The sequence below is a fragment of the Orbicella faveolata genome, unplaced genomic scaffold, assembly GCF_042242905.1.
Source record: "Orbicella faveolata isolate gen_17 unplaced genomic scaffold, um_ofav_v1 contig_13, whole genome shotgun sequence".
Lineage (NCBI taxonomy): Eukaryota > Metazoa > Cnidaria > Anthozoa > Scleractinia > Merulinidae > Orbicella > Orbicella faveolata.
The window spans coordinates 1251447-1274257 of record NW_028301540.1 but is presented as its reverse complement, the minus strand read 5'-3'; the positions used below and the strand labels follow the sequence as shown (position 1 = coordinate 1274257).

General features: G+C 40.4%; 4 protein-coding genes across 4 annotated transcripts; 1 reads left to right on the top strand and 3 right to left on the bottom strand.

Annotated features, from left to right (window-relative positions):
- Positions 1–665: 665 nt before the first annotated feature.
- LOC110047817 (major facilitator superfamily domain-containing protein 6-like) lies at positions 666–5291 on the bottom strand. The gene is made up of 3 exons (XM_089283965.1): positions 4997–5291; positions 3218–4899; positions 666–1448 (listed from the first exon to the last, which is right to left on the bottom strand). The coding sequence occupies exons 2-3, from the start codon at positions 4884–4886 to the stop codon at positions 1168–1170; spliced, it is 1950 nt and encodes a 649-aa protein (XP_089140091.1). The 5' UTR covers positions 4887–4899; positions 4997–5291; the 3' UTR covers positions 666–1167.
- Positions 5292–8814: 3523 nt separating this feature from the next.
- LOC110047820 (major facilitator superfamily domain-containing protein 6-like) lies at positions 8815–11964 on the bottom strand (the record flags this gene model as incomplete). Its single annotated transcript, XM_020753562.2, has 2 exons — positions 8815–9570; positions 10446–11964. Coding segments are annotated over 2 exons (1740 nt in total), but the record flags the coding sequence as incomplete, so codon positions are not given.
- Positions 11965–13373: 1409 nt separating this feature from the next.
- Positions 13374–16811, top strand: LOC110047841 (major facilitator superfamily domain-containing protein 6-like). The gene is made up of 2 exons (XM_020753583.2): positions 13374–15060; positions 15497–16811. Exons 1-2 carry the CDS (start codon positions 13482–13484, stop codon positions 15856–15858), a joined length of 1941 nt encoding a protein of 646 aa, XP_020609242.1. The 5' UTR covers positions 13374–13481; the 3' UTR covers positions 15859–16811.
- Positions 16812–16824: 13 nt separating this feature from the next.
- On the bottom strand, positions 16825–21236 carry LOC110047834 (uncharacterized). Its single transcript, XM_089283964.1, has 2 exons — positions 18251–21236; positions 16825–17939 (listed from the first exon to the last, which is right to left on the bottom strand). The coding sequence occupies exons 1-2, from the start codon at positions 21048–21050 to the stop codon at positions 17638–17640; spliced, it is 3102 nt and encodes a 1033-aa protein (XP_089140090.1). The 5' UTR covers positions 21051–21236; the 3' UTR covers positions 16825–17637.
- Positions 21237–22811: the final 1575 nt, after the last annotated feature.

Genomic DNA, 22811 nt, shown 5'->3' with positions numbered 1-22811 from the left:
ATCTCCATTCTTTCTGCGTTCTTAGGACAAAAGAGACCGCGCCCAAAAAATTTTTTAGCTCCTCGAATGCTGCGCTCACTTGAGGGCGGCGCTTATTGCTTGCTGGTCACGTTCTGGTTGAACTTTCGCGCTTTTTGAAAAACTTTCTGGAAGCGAACGCTGAAAACAACTGGGAAAAAGAAAAGAGAAGTTGGTCTTGCTGTGCTGGCAGGCTGAGCGCCAGATCTACGTATTGTAAGAATTCTGGACAGAGAATAATCACTTTGAACGGACTAGACTAGCATCGCTTTGATGGAAAAGAAATTTCCAATGCTGCTTTGGAGTTGCTTTGTAGTGATTTTTTAGTTATACGGAATTCCTCGAATAAGCGCCGCATCGGGACCTCGGCGCTTTTTAACTTTTCTGTCCTGAATGCGGCGCTTATTAGAGGAGGATGCTTATTCGGGGCGGTACTTATTCGAGTAAATACGGTATAACTGAGATCTGAGATGTAATCAGTTTGCTTCTAGCTGTTAAATGGGCTGTATTTTTAACTAATAGCTGAAACATCGCTGAAAATCAGTAGCCATAATCGGGGACGGAGACGTCCCCGATAATGGCTCCTGTGAAAATTCAATTGATGACTGACAACACACACCCATCTAGTCCCTTCTATAACACTAGTATGTAAAACGCGGTGTGTTATTTTCATCTTGTAACCCCCATGTACATTTTCTCTGCTACTCCTAACGATCAGTGATCAGTTGTATGTTCGATGGGCTCACCAAATAAACAGCGATAAACACTAATTCATGTTCTCACGGCTTTTAATCAGAGTTGTGCTCCCAATTGAAATGATTTCTTGTCTAGTAATAAAACCTTTTAAAACATACTATGCAAATGAAGAAAGAATGTTTTGCAACGTCTAAAAACGTTAACAAAAACAAATGTGGTTCTTTAGACTCCCAAAACTGACGTACATCCCCTCCCACCGACCCTTCCTTTCCCTCTCTTCTTTCCCGTCCCCTCCCCACCACAATCATATGCGCACACGCACATACATCATCATCTTGACGCGATTTCCTGATAAAAAAAAATTAAAAAAAATAATAACTTTTTTATGGTTTCGGACAAAAAGGGACGCAAGTTGCTGTTGTTACATAGGTGTGTTCATTTGATTTAGTGATTTTATGTAGTCTTTGATGTTGGCTTCTCGTCCAAAACTTCTTTCGGTTCTTCACTCTTTGATTCTTCACTATCAGATAAAAGTTCATAATCTGGCCTTTCCTGTCGCTGGTGCTCTAGACAGCTCGCTGTGTATTGTGCGAGTAGTAGGATCGCTAATACCGCTGCCCCACCTATTGCAAATGCGCGAAAAGTGTTTGTGAGGCCGAACATTTCAATCAAAACACCACTCATCATAGTTCCGCCACCGTTACCCAGTCCCCAGAATACTCCTTGAAGAATTCCTGCAAACCAAACAAACATTACAGAAATCATCTCATCTCAAAGAAACTGTGTCCCCACGTCAAGACAGTGACAGATATGCACTTTTATAACATAACTAAGGCAAAGAGCGCGCTCTGATTGGTTAATTTAGCGTCTACTATTTGCCCATGGGTGTACGCTGCTGACGTGTGTGCTAATGTTTACAAAGCAAATCTTTTGACAGACATTGTTTCCAAAGTAATGGCCGACGTTCTTCTGCCAGAAATGCGAAACTGTCTTCACAGTTGTCTGAAGATGAAACTTTATCGAGTTACTGGTGTGCAGTCGGTTGTCATGAATGAAGTTTCGCGCGCTTGTTTTCTCTTGTCATGTAAGACTACACGAACATTTTTTTGTGATGTAGCTCAGTAAAAGGACTTCTGTTGTTCCAGTGTCTCAATGTTATGTTATAAAACAAATGGTAAACCCCATAGCGTGCACTATTGAGTTATGGATGCACTTGGGAGGTTTGCTAAGCACTCAAGAAGCTAGAGTCGCACTCGGCTATCGCCTCGTGCGACTCTTACGCTTCTTTCGTGCTTAGCAACCTCCCGCGTGCATCCATAACTCAATAGTGCACGCTATGGCGTTTACCATTTGTTAATTGAAAGGTCCTAAGAAATAAACTTTACTATTACAAAGAACATCAGCGCGTTAACTTCAAAAAGAAACAACGATTGATGGTTAAGGTTTGGTGGGATTACAATCAAAAGAAAACAAGGAGTTTGTTTCGGATTGTTTTCTCTGTAGAAGTGCATAACCTGTAATACTGCCATTACCCCGGGTATCATGACGAAATATTGAATTTTGCGAAACTATGTAACTTAGACGTCTGGACGCTGGATTACATTTTGTGGAGGAAAAGTATATAGACGAAAGAACTGTTTTTAGAACCATCCAAAATGATTTTTGTAATAGACCAATTTCGATATATTAAAATTCAGCCTTACACAATAGACTTCAGCACGAGGCTCTGGGGAGTAAACCCCACAAACTCTGTAGTTATTCCCCATAGCCTCGTACTGAGGTCTATTGTTTTGCCTGAATTTTAATATATCACAATAGGCCATATTTGTATTCTCGGTATTGGACTGGAACTAGCTTGAAATGGAGGCTCATGCGGGGGAATATCATTAAAAAGAGATTGATGTCATTTGCAATTGAAAAGACTCCCCGCATTAGCCTCAGTTGCAAGCTAGTTCCAGTCCAATACCGGGAATACGAATAAGACCTATTGGTCTATCGCAATCGCCCCGAGAGAGGATCAATAAAACTCTTCAAATTCGTGCAAACCAGGAGAGTGCATGTTTAGCTTCTTGTCCCAAACTGTGTTCTGTAAAGGGTGTTGTCCTCCACTGGGTGTTGATGTTAGGCAAGTTTTGTTCTGAACTGGGTCAGCGGCAATTTAATCCTTGAGCGGCACCCCATACCCAAGCATGGAACAAGTGACCCCCTACTCCACCGAGGGTACTAAACAGACCTCAAGTTTTTGACTATTTTAGTGTATCGAGAAATTTCGCGCCAAACGTTGTCATGGCAATTTTGTAATTTCATATGTGAAATTTTGAATTAACGCTGAAATTTCGCGTCTCCTACATTTCAAATTTCAAAAACTAAGTAAGGAACCAGTACAGGCAATAATTTGTACGTAGCCTTCAAAGGAAATTACTGCAGTTATATTTTCTCCAGCTCATTCCCATATTTTATAATGTACTAGTCGTATATTAACCAGCAGCTGGTTGCGTCTTACCTTGGGTGGTTTCTATAACTCCCAAGCTAGATCCGACAGCGCTCATGTAATTAACACAGGTGGACCATACCAGGCCATACGTGCCTCCATCCAGCACCTCTAGAGCTACTGCCACCCATGGATCGTCAAGAATAGAGTAACAAATAAAGCAGATAATGTAAACCAATAGACAGAGTACCATGCTGTTCACATTGCCAAGAGCTTGAAGAGTTGTAGCACTCATTGCGAACATAATTAAAGCTGATATCTCTCTTGCGGCGCCGGCAGCACCCATAATTGCACTCGAGCCTCCAATATCATCGATGTACCAGTTGACAAAATGAACCAGGATTCCATAACAAAAACCAGTATACAACGTCGCCAAAAGAAATGAAGTATGGCGAAGGCTAAGAAGCATCGGAGCAACTTTTCCAATATCTTCGAACTTTTTTTCGTCATCGTAACTGAAGCGAAACCACAAGCTGTTTGCGAAGGCGGCAGCTACAAAACCCACGAAAACGTAAAAGGCAATGATGTAATTGTTTTGGACCACTTGACAAAGTTTGAAGGTAGAATAGTTAATAAGCAGTCCGACCATAGCTGATGCCACAGCCCAGCCAAGTGAGCCCCACATGCGGATTCTCCCATAGTACTCTCTATCGTCACCCAGTCGCTTTAGAAGAGACGCGTCTGACAGCGCGTAGGTTGGAGACTCAAGAAATTCTCCCACAATGATAATAATCATAAACAACACAAACATGAAGTCAACTTCTTTTGTGTCAATGTTAGTTATGAATGTTACTGATGCGTTTAGCTCCTCCTTGTAAACTTCCACCACATGTGTTATTTTTGAGCTTAATGCTTCATTTTGTTTGCTCTCATTTAGATCAATTTTTACCTCTGACTCATAGAGCACATCGTCGTCAGCTTTTGTTTTATTCATCACACGTCTAGCTAATTGCTCGCTCCTCCTCGACATCTTGCTTGGCATTTTTTCGTCTAAAACTTCCTTTTCAGGGTAGGCTTGGTGCTTGTACGTTCTTCGTCCTTTTTTGGTCTTGCCCTTTTGATCAAGAGGTCCGCTATTTTCTAATACCTCCTTGGGGAGAGACTCATCAGGCGCATGCTTGATTTCGTGCTCCTCGACAACAGCAATTTTATTTTTCTCGATAATGATGGGGTTATCCAGTGGAAGAACAACCCATTTCTCCTCTTGTTTGGTCTCTGTCCAAAGATCGTAAGCATAGACATAACTCACATTTGCAGTTTTGTTACTATACATTTCAATGCAATGTTGGTCGTGAGGCCGCACCGCCAGGATAACAAAAGCCTTCACAATCCATGCAATAACACTTCCCAGAAATATGATTCTTCCCGCGTGATAGCGATCAGCTATAACGCCCCAAAATGGCGCTCCAATACACTGAATGAGTGGTCGAATGCCAACTATTATCCCTGCATAGCTAGCACCTAAGAACAGCTGTTTAAAATACAGAGGCAGATATGGGATAAAGCCGCCATACGCTCCATACAAGAAGAAGCAGAATCCTTTGAAAACTAGGTAATCGGCCTCGTAAAAACACTTGAAATAGCTCGACTGCTGAATTTTGTCTCTCTTTCTTTTTCTGTCTCTTGCCTTCTCCAGCTCTTGTAGGGAAACTGCTTTTCTCATTTCTTCTTCGTTCTCCATGTTTAATCGATCTCTGTGAAAGGCAGCACAATTATCTTATAATTATTAAAGAATACATGTGATGCCGGGTAGCAACAGTTGCCTGGCTAGAACAGATGTACTGTACTTACCAGACTGAAGCCAGTTATCGTGATGTTACCTGATTTTTCGTATTGGATTACAATCGTGCTTCATGAAGCTTTCTTCTTACATGTATTAATAATTGTAAGCCCGTCATAATAATTATGCAAGAAATTTATCTTTATGCACCACTGCCCAGGTAACCAAAGTGTTGTCCCTAAAATGATGAAAGCCGAGAAAGGCAATTTGCATGTTTATCGAGGTGTGTAAAATATGTACGTTAATTGTGACAGCTCGCAAGTCTCCGAGGAAAAGTTTGAAGATGACAGTATTTTTAACATAGTGACACAGAAGAGAAACCTAGAAAAAAAACCAACCAAGCTGTTGTGAGGAAAAAGTAAACAGTCTGTTGCTTGGGAACTTAAATTACTTTGAAAGTAATTTAAAACTCTTTTGCTTTGATTCGCATCAAAAGGTTTTCATGGGTATTGTTCAGTGAGTCTTAATGCAATGAATTATTATTGTTATGCTGGCTTAAACAGAGACAGTTCATGCTAACAGAGGCTAATGAGAATTCTATCGTCAAACAAAGCTTGCTCGTGATTCAGATGAGTCTGAAACGAAAAGCTACATGAATCATAAGTCTAAACAAAGCGCAAATTATGTAGTTTTTTTATGTCACTTTTTTTTTGGCTAAAATGCACTCGAGTCGAAAAGATACCGTGATCACAATGAAAATTTGGTCTGGGATTATGTTTGGACTGTTTGGAGGTAAAAGTCCTCACAACAAAAGAGGAGTTTGCTAATGATTGTCAGTCGAATTAGCAACACACTGACCTCACGACTCTCGCGACAAGAAATGCAGTATTTCACATTTCGTCCGCTGAAAGTGTCTAAAACAGTAGATATTATTCCATCCGAATGGATTTATGTCTAGCACGGCCGTACTCAATACCAAAATATATCTAACGACGTGCCAGCCAAATAAGCAATTACGTGCAAGTAAAACGGGCGCATTGTCTCGCACTGTTGAGTTCGTTGGCAGACCGGTTTAGAAATGTAGTAATCACTTCATAGCTATCATGACATTGTTGTGTTAATCAATATATGGTACGACGTTTTTCATCTTATTACTAACTTTAGTGTATCTCTCTGTCCCCTGTTCTACTCATAGGCTAAAAATCCTCAGCTGATTTAGTAAGTGAGTGTATTGTATGGCCAATTCTCCCAATGATATGCGCCTGCAGGGAATCAAGAGTCATCAATACAGCTATCATGATTACCAACAGGCGCGTCTCATAGAGGGATCCCATGATTCCCTGCAGGCACTTCTCATAGAGGGAGCTATTCATTAAGGTGTAATGTAGTTGTTGAGGTACAGCCGGTAGCTATTGAGGTCCACTGCAAACTCTCACGGCTATCAATTTCCCGTGTGATTTGTCAATCTTACCGTTGCCGGTCGATCCTGTTGACAGAGACTGCTGGAGGTAACAACACCACAAGCAAGCAGCAGACTGATCGAACTCGCGCCCAAAACAACTAAATTGTCATTGTTTATTTGTTAGGGAGGCTTTTAAAGTTATTAGATTCAGCTACTGCCGTTTCCTTTATGTTGTTCTTAAGACGACTAATCCGTCCAGACGACTGAATTATGCGTCCATTGCCATATGCCTCTATTGTAAAATTGAGATGTGTCTCGCTAAGCTTTTAGCTCGTCATTCACAATGCACTTAACTATATAGTCCCTTTTGTCCCCCTTAGTCGGTGTGATGTCTTAAGGTTTTCACCGACTTAACTCATGTAGATGTAGATGTGGCTGTCGTTTACTCATTACGAAGTCGTATTAACTATGCAGATGCATAATTCCTATCAGGATTTCTGTCTTTAGGGACCGTTCAGTTTTTTATAAGGTAGGGGGGGGCTGGTGGGATTTGGGGGGGGGGGCATGCGAAAAAAATGGCTTTAGAGGGGGGGCCATCCCCAAAAAATAAGGGAAAAAGGGGGGGTCACGTGAAATATTTTAGCAAAACTTTAAAATGGTATAATGTTTGAATATCAAAAAAATTGCTATAGAATAAACATAGGAGGCAGGATACAAATTTATTACAAAATTTCCTTTTGCTTTAAAAAAACGTTTGGCGACAAAAAGCATTTGTAGCTACCGTAAAGAAGTATTTAACACTGTTATTTTCGAATACAACTTTCACTGGCACTCATCTTCATCTTCGGTGTCGTCGAGTTCTTCGTCGCCGCTTGTGCTGCTATGGGAGTCTCTTTCACCAATGTTGCAAGAAGCAGCAATGCTTTCCGTCAGAGTGTACTCTTCAGGGTACACGAAGGTGTAAACATAATCTCTGACTTCCTGCTCAAGGTTTGTGGTGATTCTGCTTCTTGCAGCATTGGTGAAATAATTCCCTTCCAAGAGCTGTGCGATGTATGGCCCATCTCTTCTAAATAACGACGTGGCAACATCCTCAACTTTAATACACTCTTCCGGGACGGCTGTTTTAGGAGGGTACTCAAGGCATTGTGGAAGATCATTTCCTAGCGGGTTTCCAACACAGATTCCATAAACTCGTTGGACGTTGTTTTCAGTCCGCTTCCTCTTTCTTTCATTTGACTTTCTGCGGTTTTCTTTTTTCCTTCTCCTTTTGTTGATGTGCTGTTTGAGTATGCCCTTGAATATGCTGTTATAATTGCTCTTCTTATTTTCTAGTGCTTCCATGTCCTGCGTGACCTTCGTCAACTTAGCTTCTATACATTTGATCTGTTTTACATTAAAACTGTGGGCAAATTCTTCGCCCTGCTTTAAAGCAAACCCATTGGACTGAAAGAGTGTGGAATCGTGTTCCTTTACATCTTTCAATATGACATTCAACTTTTCCACCGTTACTCTGTGCTCTTTGATGGAGAAGTTCAGTTTTCTTCCATCACCGGGCTTCAACTGGTACCCTGGTATGGAAAACTCACTCGCCCTTTCTGAACAGCCATCCGCACTTAGAAAGATTGCTTCTTTTGCTTGTAAGATGTCAAACTGCCTGGATCGTTCAGCTGTAAACCTTTTCTTAAACGACTCGTCGCTTTCGCCATGATTGCGCATTTTGGAATTTTGCGCATTGGAAAAGCAGCAAGAGTGAGAAAGTAAAGGCAATTGTAAGACATTCATGCTTGCAGCAGAAGAGTCCTCTCAGAACTGGCCAACCAACACTGAGAAATGCCAGGACATTGACACAAAATGACAACAGGGCAAGTGCTGACAGCAGTGAAACGAATGAAAGTGACAACGATGAGTATGACAGTGATGCCATTGACTCTGGGGGAGAAGATGACTCAAGTGACGTCATTCTTGCATTCGTCAATTCAGATGAGGAAGATGCCAATGAGAGGCCAAATGCCACACGCTCAGGGCGAGCCATAACTAGGAGATCCGAAATTGACTTCTCTTTCTTTTGATTTGTTTTTTTAATCAACAGCTCTCTGTAGTATAGGGATTGTAAATATTGTCTTCATGGTGAGCACAATAACGTGAAGTAGGGGGATAATAGAGAAATATTAAAAAAGTTGAAATCTAAATATTTTTTGTTCAATTTTTTTGGGGGGGTCATCCCAAAAAATGACCGCTGTAAGGGGGGGCCATGTGAAAAAATTGGTAAGCTGAGGGGGGGGGGGGGGTCATGCAATTTTTAAATGGTGCTTCCCAAATCCCACCAGCTCCCCCTCCCTCATAAAAAATGAACGGTCCCTTATACATCCAGAAGTACTACCCACTCGGCCAAACTTGTCGCCCAGGATTAACTAAATCGGAAAGCTCGTCTTGTCGACTAACTATGATTATAATTGATACATATTAAGCATAAAATGGCCAAATTGTCACCCTGGTCGAGGAACCAAGCCATTATCACACAAAAAACCTTCAAACAACTTTCATTATAATTGTTCCCCATGCACTGAACTTCATTTTACTTTATCGTTTTTTCATCTCTAGGCAAATCTGAAAACAACAGCGAATTAACTGCGAGTAGTGTTTTCTTCTGGCAAATTGATAACTCGATTACAGACTGAATATCAATTCATTCAAATTGCTCTTTACCGCACTCATTTTTGGAGGGTGCCTCAGACGATAAACTGAACCCTGGTGATATGTTCCTAGCGGCATTTTTAAAATCAAAACCGGTAAAGTCAAAGCCAGCAACGAATGATTCAATGTGATCTTTGTGGTGTCACCTGTATAATATATGTCTTAGCTGATCCAGTGTGATCTTTGTGGTACCACGTATTACCTGTATAATATCTGCGCTGATTCTAATTCTGATTTCGTGCTTCTCAGTAGTTATACCCGTTCTATGGTCTCCCTTATCATTTTCGTAATTGAATTGAATTTCTGCGTGATAATGCTTATGCGTTTATTCCATTGTATGTTCCACAGGTTGCTTTGCTTCCCTTTTCATGTTTTCCTTTTTTTTGAAAATACAAAGTTGAATAAATCCGCTGGCAATAAAAACCGCAATCGACATGAGAGCCCCCAAACAGAATGAAGGAACTACACCATATCCATCTATAAGTACTCCACCGAGAATGGCGCCCAAGCCTCCTCCAAGTCCAAAGTAAATTCCCTGAAGGATGCCTTGAAAGAAAAACATAATCAATGTTACTCGACCTCGCATATTTGTATATCTAATCTACTGAATGTGGAAACATAAAGAAGGTGCTAGGCAAAATTCATTCATGAGAGTGCTGCTTGTTGTGATCAAGACATTCGGTACTCAGAAAATTCTGTCCACAGCTCATCGCTCATTCTTTTCACTGTGTATCAGTTGACTTAATTGATTACTTCTAACACAAATTCAAATGGTTACTGTAGTTAATAATAATAATAATAATAATAATAATAATAGTAAATAGTTAAGGTAACAGTGATGATACATATTGACATGATACAAATACTCAATCATTGGTAAAATTTAGGATAATTTGTGGTAAAACAGGTTGCCGCAGCAACAATACAACCTGTTATAAACGCCAATTATTTTAGCTTCGAGTGTTTATAACTCAAAAACGAGCTAGGCGACTCCCATTTTCTCTAATCGAATTGTGTCAACAAGTCAAGGTACAATGTTTTGCAGAAATTGAAACAAACGTGTGAAAGGGTTCCCAGCAATCTCAAAGCTTCTTAATTTTGAGGTTGCCCTGAGACCTAGCTACTTTGCAAAACGTTGTGCGCCTATCATGCTAATTGCAATTCCACAATACAATTTTGACATGGGGTGACGTAGTGGTTCTGACCAATCAAAGTATAACGGATTGAAAGAGCTGGAAGCCGTTTTCAGCAATTTATTATTGTCCGTGTAGAACGCATATTCCTTATTAGAACCGAAAAATCGTTTTTTAATTTAATACTAAACTGATAAGACACCCAACTAAAATGACTTACAGATACCCAACAAGTCGTAAAACAGGAACCATTATTATGGGGAGGATCAAAAATCACTCAGTACTAGCCTTGCATTGTGGCAGCTCCTCCTTTGGGCGTGGCATCTGCAAGATGAGTGACAGCTGTCGACCAAGTAGTACCGTATGTTATCCCGTCCAAGAACTCAAGTGGCAATGCCCACCAAGGATTCTGGATAATGGAGAAACCCCCGAACAGAACGAAATATCCAGCAACACTAAATAACATAAGCTGAACATGTCCGCATAAATCTGACAAGAATGCGTTAAATATGAAAGCAATGATAAGAGCGACAGTACGGAAAATTGTTGCAATACCCATCAGTAATTTGCTGGCGCCGAGGTCCTCAAGGTACCAGTTTAGAAAATTAAAAAATAGGCCATTGGAGAAGCCAAGAAAGAAAGATATGAACAGGAAAAAAGCGTACTGGAATTTCAGAAGTAACGTCAAAATCTCCATTGTAGAACCATCGTTTTCGCCATTTTTACTATCTTCGGCTTCTTCGTATGTAAATTCAAACATCCAAGCACCAAAGACAAATGCAATTGCCATAACAATAGCAAACGAGTAAAACAGCACGTTATAATTGTTCATCACTTGTCCACAGTATCTGTACTCTGTGCTATCGAGTAACCCTCCGACTATCAAGGAACCAAACGCGAAACCCAACGAGCCAAATAATCGGGTTTTACCATAGTGTCTTCGATTCTCTCCTAATTTTTGCAACAGGGCAGTATCAGCCATAATAAAGGTTGGTGCTTCAAGAAACTCTCCACATACGACTAAAATCAGCAGATAAGTAAACACTTGATAAACTTCGTTGTCGTCATAAACCAATTCATAAGTCAGGTTAGAGCTGGTTCTGACTGCGTATTCAGGTTCTTTATGAGAACTTTTTAAGAAATACACTTCAAAAGGGGAATTCCTAAGGAATGAAAACGTGTTTTGTTTGACCTTAGCACTGCCATAGACTCTCATGCTTTCATCGAGAACAGGGACTGATATGTTGTGTTCTCTCCTCTTATCAATAACAGGCTGTGTCGAATGTTGCCGTCTAAGTACTGACAAATATTTCTGAGTACTGTTCACATTAGCCATCAAATTTCTGCATTGTGTCTTGTGAGGTGTAGGAATTAAAAGAGCCACAGTCATGACTAGCCATGATAAAATCGAAAACAGCAAAACTGCCTTTCTCGCCTTGAATCTATCGGCTAAAATGGACCAAAAGGGCCCACTGATAAACTGAATAATGGGTCTTATTCCCGCTAGGATCCCAACTGAGCTTGCATTCAGACCCATTTGCTTGAAATACAACGACATATATGGAAAGGAGGCTCCAAATCCGGCGAAAAAAAGGAAATAAAATGCTTTGTAGAGTAACAGTCTCTTATCCACATGTAATTCGTCACATAGTGGATCTGTGAGAGTCTTTGGGCTTTCTGCTCTGCTTTCGTTTCCTTCCATCCTTCCTTTGATGGGGCAATTGTCTTCCACTTGAGTAATTTTTATCTTCTTCAGAGAGGCGACAGATAAAAGAATCAAATTTCTTCCTGTACTGGCAGCGTCGTTTCACACTTTCCAGCGGACGAGATTTCCCAGAGGTAGCATATAAACTAAGACCTGTGATGTCAAGAACCTTCCAAAAGCGTACCTGTTGAAAGCACCATTTTCCCACCAGTCCAATCTTAATTGTATCGTAAAAATGGTGTTTATGTGCCAAATAACAAGAATCAACTGAAATTATTAAATCAGTGAATGGAAAACGTTCGTAACCTGCTTGCCAACTCCATCCCGGTAAAACTGAAGGTAAAACATTTGGTTTGGTGCGATCTTGGCGGCGATTCGGTCAAATCACTGTTGAAGAGAACTGAAGTGTTTTAGATTAGGTCCCGTCAGAGCGTTTAATGGTCCTTAAGTTTGGGCCCAAATTGGATATTCTACGGTTAACTGAACAAAACACGAAGATCTTAAATTCAAGGATTAATGCAGATCATTGATTCAGCTATTTTTGATCGAGCGTCTCTCGATTAAAGGTCATTAAACGCCAAGGCCGGTTTATTTAAAACTCGTTCTCGTATTAAACAATTCGCCATTTTAGGCAACCTTAACGTTCAACAGGAAACTCTTCTTAGTGGTTGCAGAGATGAGTCTGTTTGCAGCCTCTCTTGAAAAATACGCCTACTGAGTAAGACGAATCGGCTATTGAATATCCCATTCAAAGCAACGCCAGACTTCAAATAAACGTCGAGAGCGTTTATTTAAAACTCGACCCAAAAGGCACGTCTTGTGTAGCTCTTTCGTTTTGTAGTACATATGGCGCTCAACTAAACCAGTAAGAATTTGCAATACCAATGAGTCTTCAAATCGTACACCTTTACCTTTTCCAACTTCAACGTAAATTTTGACGAACAGAAAATCAGTAGGGAGCTAGTACGTAAGCTAGGAACTTCAACATTGTCTTCAAGTCAAGATGGATCAATATGGGGCTTCATCGCGATCGGTTACAACTGCCAGATCTTTTTTAGTTTAAGGGAATGAAAGTTATGAATTTATTTGAAAAGTACAGGTGAGTCAAATGAAGAAATAGTCCACTAATTGCATCAAGAGCATCGTGCTGGTACCAAAGATGCTCATGGGTTGAAATCACGTTGGCTCCGGCGCTCCTTCTTTTTCAGTTTTCTGTTCAGTTGTTCACTTATAACTGGTTTGCAAGTGCATCCTCTCAAATCTACATTTTTTTTACGCGTTTGTTCATCAGCAACTTGGACAGGACAGTTATTAAGTTGGAGATGTTCTCTTTCAGGCTGGTCAAATCACTGTAATGATAGCAATATTCTTAGATTCCATATCTGAGCTCTGTTTTCAAACATCTGCGACCTTACATGTATTCCACATGTTTGTTTCTTCCTTTTCGTCATGTGATTGACAACAGAGCCTGTAGGCCACCGGCAGGTTTTCCCTCCACCCGTAGTATCAAGTCCCGGATGTCACTTTGTCCAAGCGAGAGATCTTCCTACTGATCTCATAGGATATTTCTGGTAGAGTAGCGTAACTTCTTTATTTAAGGCTAAGACGTATCTGGGTAAATGGAACTAAAGCGTAAAAAGAGCGAAAAGGGACATGTTGAATTTGCTGAACAAATGTGTGCCAATTACAGCCACTCCACGATTAAGAGATTTATCGCTCAACGAGATGTCCACCTTGCGAGGGTTGACAAACCTCTTCTTGTTTTTAAAATGTTCTTTTTCTTCGTGTACAGCTCAATGGCAACAACGTTCCCTTTTCTGCCTTCATACTTTCGACAGATTGGTTTCTCCTCCTATCAAGTACAAATTCTCTGTTGGGTTCGGCCGTTTGTACAACTTCTTCTAAGTCCATTATGGGGCTTACTGGCGGATCATTGTTTACCTAAAAAAATAATCCTTCAGTTTTGTAGTTTTGTGTGGCTTATTGGAACAATTTCACTGGCGTTTGTTGAACCCACTGGACAGATGTGTCAGTTGGTTTCTCTTAACCAAACTGACTCGACAGTCATCAACTCTACAGTGATGCAGACAGGATTTTTCCGTCGAAGAAGAGCAACTGAGTACTTTACATTACAATCAAAGCTGATTCCTAAGAATCCCGTCGACAACTTAAGCAGTAATGACTTAGTTGAGCGTGTCGAAATAACGACTGGTTCTGGCTCGGGACTACTACAGGTAACTGAAAACGATATTTTATCGGGAAGTGGAAATGGAGAATCTTTGGATCATAACAAAGAACTGAACGACACTAATGTAAACAAGAATCACAGCTTCCTCATGTCAGCTTCGTCACACTTCACGGCTTCACATCTTGGATCAAAATCCAAGAACTTGCCAAGTATCATCGAGTTAAATTTTACCATAAGAAACGAGCTGAGAGAAAACACTTCCCGTCTGTACCATATCTTTCTTGGAGCTTTAGCTCTTGTTGTTTTTGAGGAGATATTCTTCTGTCCAGTTTTCTTTGTAGCTGACGCTGTCTTACTCGCCAAGCAAACTGAGGAAGGAACGTGTGCGTACGGATATCAAAAGATGTTTGGCTCAGTAGGTTTCCTAATGTTCTTCTTAATCACTGGAACACTAGTTAACAATTCTCAGCGGCCTGTTTGTGGACACATTTACGCGGACTATATAATCAACTTTTGCTTTTTCTGTGTGCTTACAATTGTGACATTACTTGTTTTAATCAAGTTTGAGGTACCGCAAAGAACATCTGAAAATTCTCCATACGAAAGGCTTAAAACTATATATTACACGAAGCATCATGGAACATTTTTCGCGAGTGCGGCTTTCATGGGCTTCTCACACACAGTTATTTTAAACTTTCATTCTTCATATCTCGCTGAGGCTAAAGTGGCACACGCGACGTTGGCTACAATAAATCTCTTTCGCTTTCTTGGCGAGCCTCTGGCTTTATTTGTGAGCCACAAACTAATAAACCATATTGGCAATATAAATATGATATTCTCCTCTCTCGTGTTGTACATGTTTAATCACTTTGCCTGCTCGTTTGTCACAAGCTGTTGGCAGATTATTCCACTTGGTTTCGTCGAAGGATTCACATTTGGAAATTCATTCGTGGTATGTGTCACTTATTTAGCACATTCTTCGCCTCTGGATTGCCTCTCAACCATGCAAGGTAAAGAAACAGTGCTTTTAATTATTCTTTGGATAACTTCTCCAAACACCGGTACCAATGAGACAAATTTTGTCACCAGTTTCTAGTACCTGAGTCAGTAGTGAAAACAAACACTTTAGCTCGCGCAAAAATTCACTTTTGTATTCTAATTACAAAATAACGAGAATAGCGAAATTATTTTCTATGAATCAAAAAGCTATAAGTTCTGTGACAGCTGACGCTTTATCGACAGGCTAGAGAATAACTTATATTTAGTAAGTTATTATGGTTTCTGTACCAGGTGCTTACTCGTTAAACGGCTCAGGATTAATCCGTGTTAAACGGGCACCAACAACTGTTGCTACCCTGGATGAAGACAACCTGCCTATTTTGAAATTCTTTTGCATTTAACATCGATTTTAAAAACTAACGCTGTGCTTCTCTCTGTTTTTCACAGGCGTTTTTCAGAGCATCTACTGGGGCCTGGGTGGCATTCTCGGCCTTGTGATTGGGGGGAGCCTTATCCGTGTAGCAGGGCCGACCATTGCGTTTCGTCTATTCACCGTGTTAGCTGTGACTTTTATCGTGATATTCACTACAGGACTGACATCTGTCAATTTCCGAGACCGTAATTACTACTCTGTGCTGCTGAATACGTTTAATATCTGCATAGATACGAAAAAAACTGAACAAACCAAAAGTGGAAACGTAAATAACACTTCAGAAGAGGACCATTTCAATGACCAGGATACAGCCGTTTCTTTTTGCTTGGATGCTGGGGCGAGTACTTCACAAAAAGAAGACTGGGGAAAGTATTAGAGAAAACAGGCAAACAGTTTAGAAAGCTACGTGATATCCATACAGGCTTATATCCAACGGGAGAGAGTTGGTGGGTGGATGAGGAGAGGGTGGGGGTGGAGAAGCTTGTTTAAATTTTATCTGAAATGGTGAATGAAAGAAAACAATTTGCTTGTCTTAATCACCCAGCTATTATTGATAAGAAATATTATGATATGGCCGTAACTCGCAAGGACTGGGAACTACCAAATTCAAAAATATGGTTGGCTAAAATCGATACTGATTGGGGTCTTGATTCTCCCATCTAGACCGGCACATAGGTCGCTCTGCCTTTTACTTTCGCCGTGAGAAAGATGCAAATAAAAATTTCAAAAATAATTGGGCTTGCTTCTGCTGACAATACACAATGGAAGAGCCCAAAGACGAAGAGAAAAAAAAAATGAAGATATCAAGAGCAAACCTTGGTGAATGTAAACCGAGGCAATCAAACACCAGAAGAATAGAAATTGAGAAGTTTTGTAACTAGACGACAAGTAAAATAGAACAAAATATAAGACTAAAAGCTACTCAAACGCCTCAGTGTAACAAATTTGTTAGTCAATATAAGAAGCTAGGGAAATTGAAAACATAGCCGTTGATTTAGCAACTTTCAGCAAATTGAAGTTTTCTTGTTTGGCGATATAATTAAACATTTTACTAACCGAGCTTGGTCAGTCTGTATCTTGACCTCGTGATCGGTCGCAGTGAGTACAGACCTCGCTGTGTTCGATCTGTCTGACCTCGGTCAAGATTCTTCCGTATAAACCGACCAAACTCGGTTAATAAGAACTAAAATAATAATTGAAATATCGTAAAATGTCCATGTCGCAGTTTTAGCACATCATGTTCTATGATGATCCTCAGATTGTTGTTATTCGTGTCGTGTAACGTGTTTTACACGTTATTTCAACCGAAGGTTAAAAAAAAAAAATAAAGAGGTGTGCAACATTTTTGAGCCTCTTGTTTTTAATGTCTCAGTAAGTCTGAGGAGAGTGCGCCGCCTCGGTAGCAACTAATGTAAATGAAGTGAAGTCTTAACTATTGAGAGGCGAATAAACTAAATAGTTACGCCATTTATGATCTAACACTTTTAGTAAAAAGTGAATATCCAAAAATAATAAAGAAATGGGTTAAGACTGACATTCAACTACAATATATTTCAATAATTTCGATGACAAACGTTTAAGCAACTGCTCGACATTTATTTCAAGTCAGTCTGCTTAGACTGAACATGATGGAGGAATGTTATGGACCAGTACAGTTTTTAGCCCCATCACGGCTATGGTGTCAAGAAATCGTATGTTTATTCTCCTCTTGTTCCTCCACTCTCGTCATCTTCTTTTTACCTTTCTTGTTAATAAGTAAGTAAGTAACCTTATTTTACCAAGGTAGCCCATTCAGCATCCATAGGGGCCCTGGGAAATAAAGATATGTAAAACTGTTCTCCTTGTATTTCTTCTACTTTAGGATACACTTGACTGTTGTTCAACTTCAAATACTTTTTAGAATAATTTTAACGAGGTTTTGCTTAGCTTCGTTCTATCAAATTAAGAAACCGTTTATTTCATCACAGCAGGATATGTACTGCATGCATTTAAAATTTTTGCAACATTGTCTGACAATGTACAAAATATTTAGACGTAAGGTTTGGTAAATTCTCTCTACTAATCCGGCAATGATCTAGTATTTATGGGTATAAGCTTTGCCAGGTAATATTTCCAACGTATTAACGTAGTAGCTATTTATATAATTTGATATGACTCAGTATCTCCTTGTAGTGCTATGCTTGTTCTTTGAAGTCTTAGATACTCCGCGGTATCCTCGTAGAAGTTCCTCGGTATCTTTAGACTCTACAGTTGGGAGATAGGTGTACTTCATCTCAGCATATTCTGTCGACTCGCGTGTCCACTTACACTGTGCGAGACAAAACAACAGACAGACCACAAACGCGCAACACGCCACGCAGCGGAACGTGGCCACAGCTCCGATATGATGAATCAGAAAACCACCTGTAATAGTACCTGACCCAGTCCCCAGTCCCCAGTACACACCCTGAAGAATTCCTACAGGAAAAAAAAGTTGACACAAACATTATGTCATCACTGAATAGCCAAGCACCAATTTACACTCTATCTAAAACTACGTCACTGATACAGCTTTTAGCAATCGTCAAGAGTGATGAGCACTTAATTTCTCCTTGCATTGTCACGACACTGTAAAGAATCCATGTTTTGGGAATCTTCGTCAGCTACTGAAATTGGGTTGATATATCAAATGGTGCACGAAAGCTAAATGCGTTAGATACGACAACGACAGTTTGCAACGATCGTGACTAAATGTTTCAACCTTGGTATGTGAGTGGTTCTTTTGTTACCTTGAATAGTTGTGACTGATTCTGAGGACGATGCACCTGCCATATATGAAGTACAAGCTGACCATGAAGCAGCGTACGTGCAGCCAACTAACATTTCTATCGGCAAGACCCACCAAGGGTTTGTTAGCAAAGAGTACAGTGTAAAAGCTATTCCATAAGATATGAGCGCGCATATCATGATTTTAATCTGTCCGATGGCTTTTATGAGGCTTCCCGCCGCGAAAAATGTCAGTAAATCCAGAGTGCTGCGGCAAATCACAGCCACACCCATTAATGTTTTAGTGGCACCAAGATCCTCGAGAAACCAGTTGAGAAAACTATGAGACATTCCGTGACCAACTCCCATGAAGCAGGCCGCTGCAAGGCAAGACCCATAATGTACGTTACAAAGCGCGGAGAGCACGCTTGCACTTTTTGCATCAGTTTCTTTATACTGAAATTTAAATGTGGTAGATATAAACAAAGTCATAACCATGAGAAGGGCAAACACACAGAAACATATCATGTAATCTGTGTATTGATCACCACAAACAACGTGGCGTGACCTCTCCAATAAGACTCCTACAAGAAACGAAGATAATCCGAATCCAAGCGAACCCCAAAGTCGTTGTTTTCCGTAGTACCGTCGCTCTTCCCCGAGGTGCTCAAGAAGGGAGGCGTCTGCTAAAGTCGTCGATGGAGCCTCTAGAAACTCTCCCACAACTACTAGAACGAGCAGAATTGTGAAAATTCTCTTAAGTTCAAAAGAGTTTGTTTTTAACAAATTTGTCATCCATATTTTCTGATCTGACTCGTAATTTCCCAGTAGTTGTGTATTCCCTCCGTTAAGGTTCTGTAAAAGATAACTTTGGCCTGTTTTTGTATAGCTTTCTTGGTAACTGCCTGAAACGTTACTTCGCGTAAAATTTTGGATTGTTTGAAACGTACTTTCGCTGTCTTCTAGCTCATTGTATTTGGGTTTTCCTTTTTGCGCACCATCAGATGTCACATTACCACTTTTAACATTCTGCTGCCAAAGAGGTTTAAGTAACGTAGTTCCAGAGCTTCTTAGAGAGTTATTCAGTGGGAGATGCTTGCTGGTTGAATTACTATCATTTAAAGGTTTTACGTTCAAGCCATTTGTGTTGTTGGTGGGGTCTACTGAGATGTCGAAGGCTGGTTTCATGCGGTGAAGTAAAAATTCTGCTTCCAACTTTTGACTTTCTCCTTGATGAAGCTTATCAATTTCCTTGGAAATGTTTTTATTGCGAATATGAATTTGAAAGGTTCGAGTCAGAGATTGATTGGAAAAGCCTGACTTGTCAACAGCAGTATTGTTTATATGCAACTTGTGCATGTCTCCCTTGCTCGCGTCAAGAGGGGTATTAACAGTCAAGGTGCTCTTGGAGTCAAATTCTACGAGTTTTGATAGTTTTTCCTCCAACTGCAACAGGCCTTTGCTAATAGGTTTAAATCCTGTTTGATAATCTTTGTACTTTGAATTGTTTACGTGTGGTAACAATCCTGCCTTACTCACCAATGGCTCAGAGATGCTATAATTTTCTTGCTCCGAGGCCGGCTGAGACAAGTGGAAAGCAGTTTTGTGCGCATGTACATATTTAGTCGTATTTTCCTTTTTCAAGCCTTTCAAATAATTGTGGATGTCATCACTATTATCATTTGCAGAGGAGTCTTTACTGTCTGGAATTACGATCCTTGAAAACTCAATAACTACAGGTGGCACTCGCTTATTTTGCCTTCTCTTGTCAATGGACGAGTCATCATTTTTCTCTTCAGAGTGTTTTGCGGGTGACACGAAATTGGACGTCAAGTTTGCTGTGTCTGTTTCACGCAGTTTTGTTCCTTCATTTTTGGGTTTCCCTAAATTTCCAGAGTTTGAGAAGTGTTTCCATCTCTTGTTTTGACCGGGAGAATTGTTGAATTTGTGAAAACGCGAAAGGTGATTTGAGCGGTTAATTTGTTGAGTAGTTGGTACCACCATTCGGCTGGTGGTTGTTTGTAATGTGTTGTTAGTTCTTGCTTTTAACGTTGGACCTTGCTTGCTGTACTCGCCATACTGTTGCGTATTGTTTATAAAGTTTAGTAGCGCACTTAAATTTCGTTCGGAACTCAATGTGTTTAAAGATAACCTATTGCCCTCTTGATCAGGAACTGTCCGGTGCTTTTTGTCTGGTTTTTGAGAGAAGTCAGTGACGTTGCTTGGATAAAATGCTCTTGGCTGGTTAGTGATTTCAAACTTTGTGTGGTTTAGTTGTGTAAGCGTAACTGCTGAATGCGGTTTGATGTTTGAACTTGAAACAGACTTGAAGTGTCGTTTTCTTTCACCATCAATATAAATGGGTACAATGTCTATGCCAGGGTGCTGAACGTCTTCAGTTTCCTCTCCAACGTCAGCTTTGTGCCACAGCAGAGTTCGTCTAAAGAATCCAGTCTTTACTTTGGTATAATTATAAACGAGACTATGAGTATTATTGCCCCGGCGAATCTCGCAGATTTCGTTGGTAGGCTCGACGAACGCTAAAGCCATGGTCATGATAAGCCAAGACATCACTGACATTACAAGCACCGATTTCCGCTTCCTGTATTTATCCGCCATGATGGCCCAGAACGGAGCGCTCGCCAGCTGAACAATGGGCCGCAAACCAAGTAATAACCCAACCTGACTGGCGGGCAGACCAATTTGACGAAAATAAACCGGAAGATAAGGAAATATGGAACCGAATCCGCTGAGAAAAAAGAAATAGAAAGCTTTGTACACTAGTAAATCACGATTAATCCGAAACCACGACCTATCGGACATGTCAGCGTGTAGAGATATGTTCGTTCAGTTTGTAGTGTTAATCGCTTGGGATCACTTGTTCTCAGTTATGAATTAAGTTGCACATTCAAGGCCAGAAACAATACAAAATCCTTGTTCTTTTTCGGTCGCAGCCTTCACGATTTTCTTGACTCTGTTTTTCCACATAACTGCTTGGCTATGTTATTTGACGGCAGCCAGGTGGTCTATTAAACATTTATAAGTGTGTTAAATCAAGCAGAAATACCATCATTTGACTTGCTTACTTTATTGGCCATTTGCACATCCCAGCGTGAACGGTCAAATGAACAGTGAATGAAAGCTGCTTTCTGATATGATTGTTCAGGAACGTGTGTCTTTTTTTCTTGATTGGGTTTTTGCTGGGCCTAGTTTGAGCCATTTTTTCTGTAAGGGGGGTTGGGAAGGACTGGGGGCGAATTGAACGGACTAGATTTTCCATTAGAAAGGAAACAACCGACCACACGAGGCAAAAATGTTGACCCTCAATATCCACCTTGCCATGAATTACCAGCGTAGTTTCTTACGACCTGCTGTGGTCTTGTAGCTCAGTTGGTCAGTGAAGTCAAAGAGTTTTTCTTTACCTCATGTGGTCTCCCACTTCCTTTTTGGGGCTAACAATCAAAAGGAAAAAGTTGGGTTGATTTCCAACACTTCAAATAACTTCAGAGATAATTCACTTGGAGTTAATTTAACTCATCATGTCCTCTAAATCGTTACATAGCGGCACATTGTAACCCGAAAGAAAACCTTTTAAATTTGGTAATAAATTGTCGGTTCTGTTTAGCCCTGCCTCTGTTTCAAAATGAGGCTTGGGGTAAATTCTTTCTAATGACAAGGAATTTGTGGTCAATTTACATGAAAATGAACATGTCAGGAAAAATTGGTTTTGGCCAATCCTCATTTTGAACCAAAGGCAAAAGGTAATGCAATCAAAGGAACGTCCTGGTTATCTCGCGAAACATGCTTTCCCGTCATGCCGAGCGCTCCTTCGATTTACTTTCTCCCAACGCGGCAGGAAATATTGGAAGTAAGGGAGCATTCATTTGTAGAAGGGGGGATGAGCCGGAGGAATTCAGGGGAGGGTCATTAACTTTTTACCAACCCAAAACGGGAGGGTTAACATAAATTTGACACAACATTGAGGGAGGCACTTAATTTTTTTTAACATTATACAAGTTTATATAAACAGTGATCTTTGAACTCATAACGTTACAGAGCTAATATAAATGAGCTTTGTGCCACTGAACTATATAAAAGTCCCAGTCGCAGTCATTTTTAGATCCTATTTAAACTTGACAAAAAATACAACAACAACAACATCTTTTAATATCTGAAAGAAACTGTTAAAGAGAAGTTTGGTTAACGCAGATTGGTTATTAAATGTCACAGGTCACAGATCAGTGTCTGTCACTAATCAGAGTCAGAATCACTGAGGCTCTCACTATCAGAGGAGGCCAAGGCTGGTGGTAAGGAATCAGAAATGTAGGCCTTAGCAGCTTCTGAGAATCGGTTGTCCGACTTGGTTGTCTCATGCAAAACCTTTGCCTCCCTCCTCAATAAACTTACTAATGCTGCAACGAAAATGTCTTCCATCCCAATAGTTATATTGATGCTGTCATGGCTGACACACGTTAGAGTTTGGTGTCATTTTATACCGCTCGAGAAGACAGTTGTGTAAGCAAAGAGAGACGACAAGAGGAAAGATTTTGTGTGCTACTTAATGAACGTCGTCATAAAGACCTA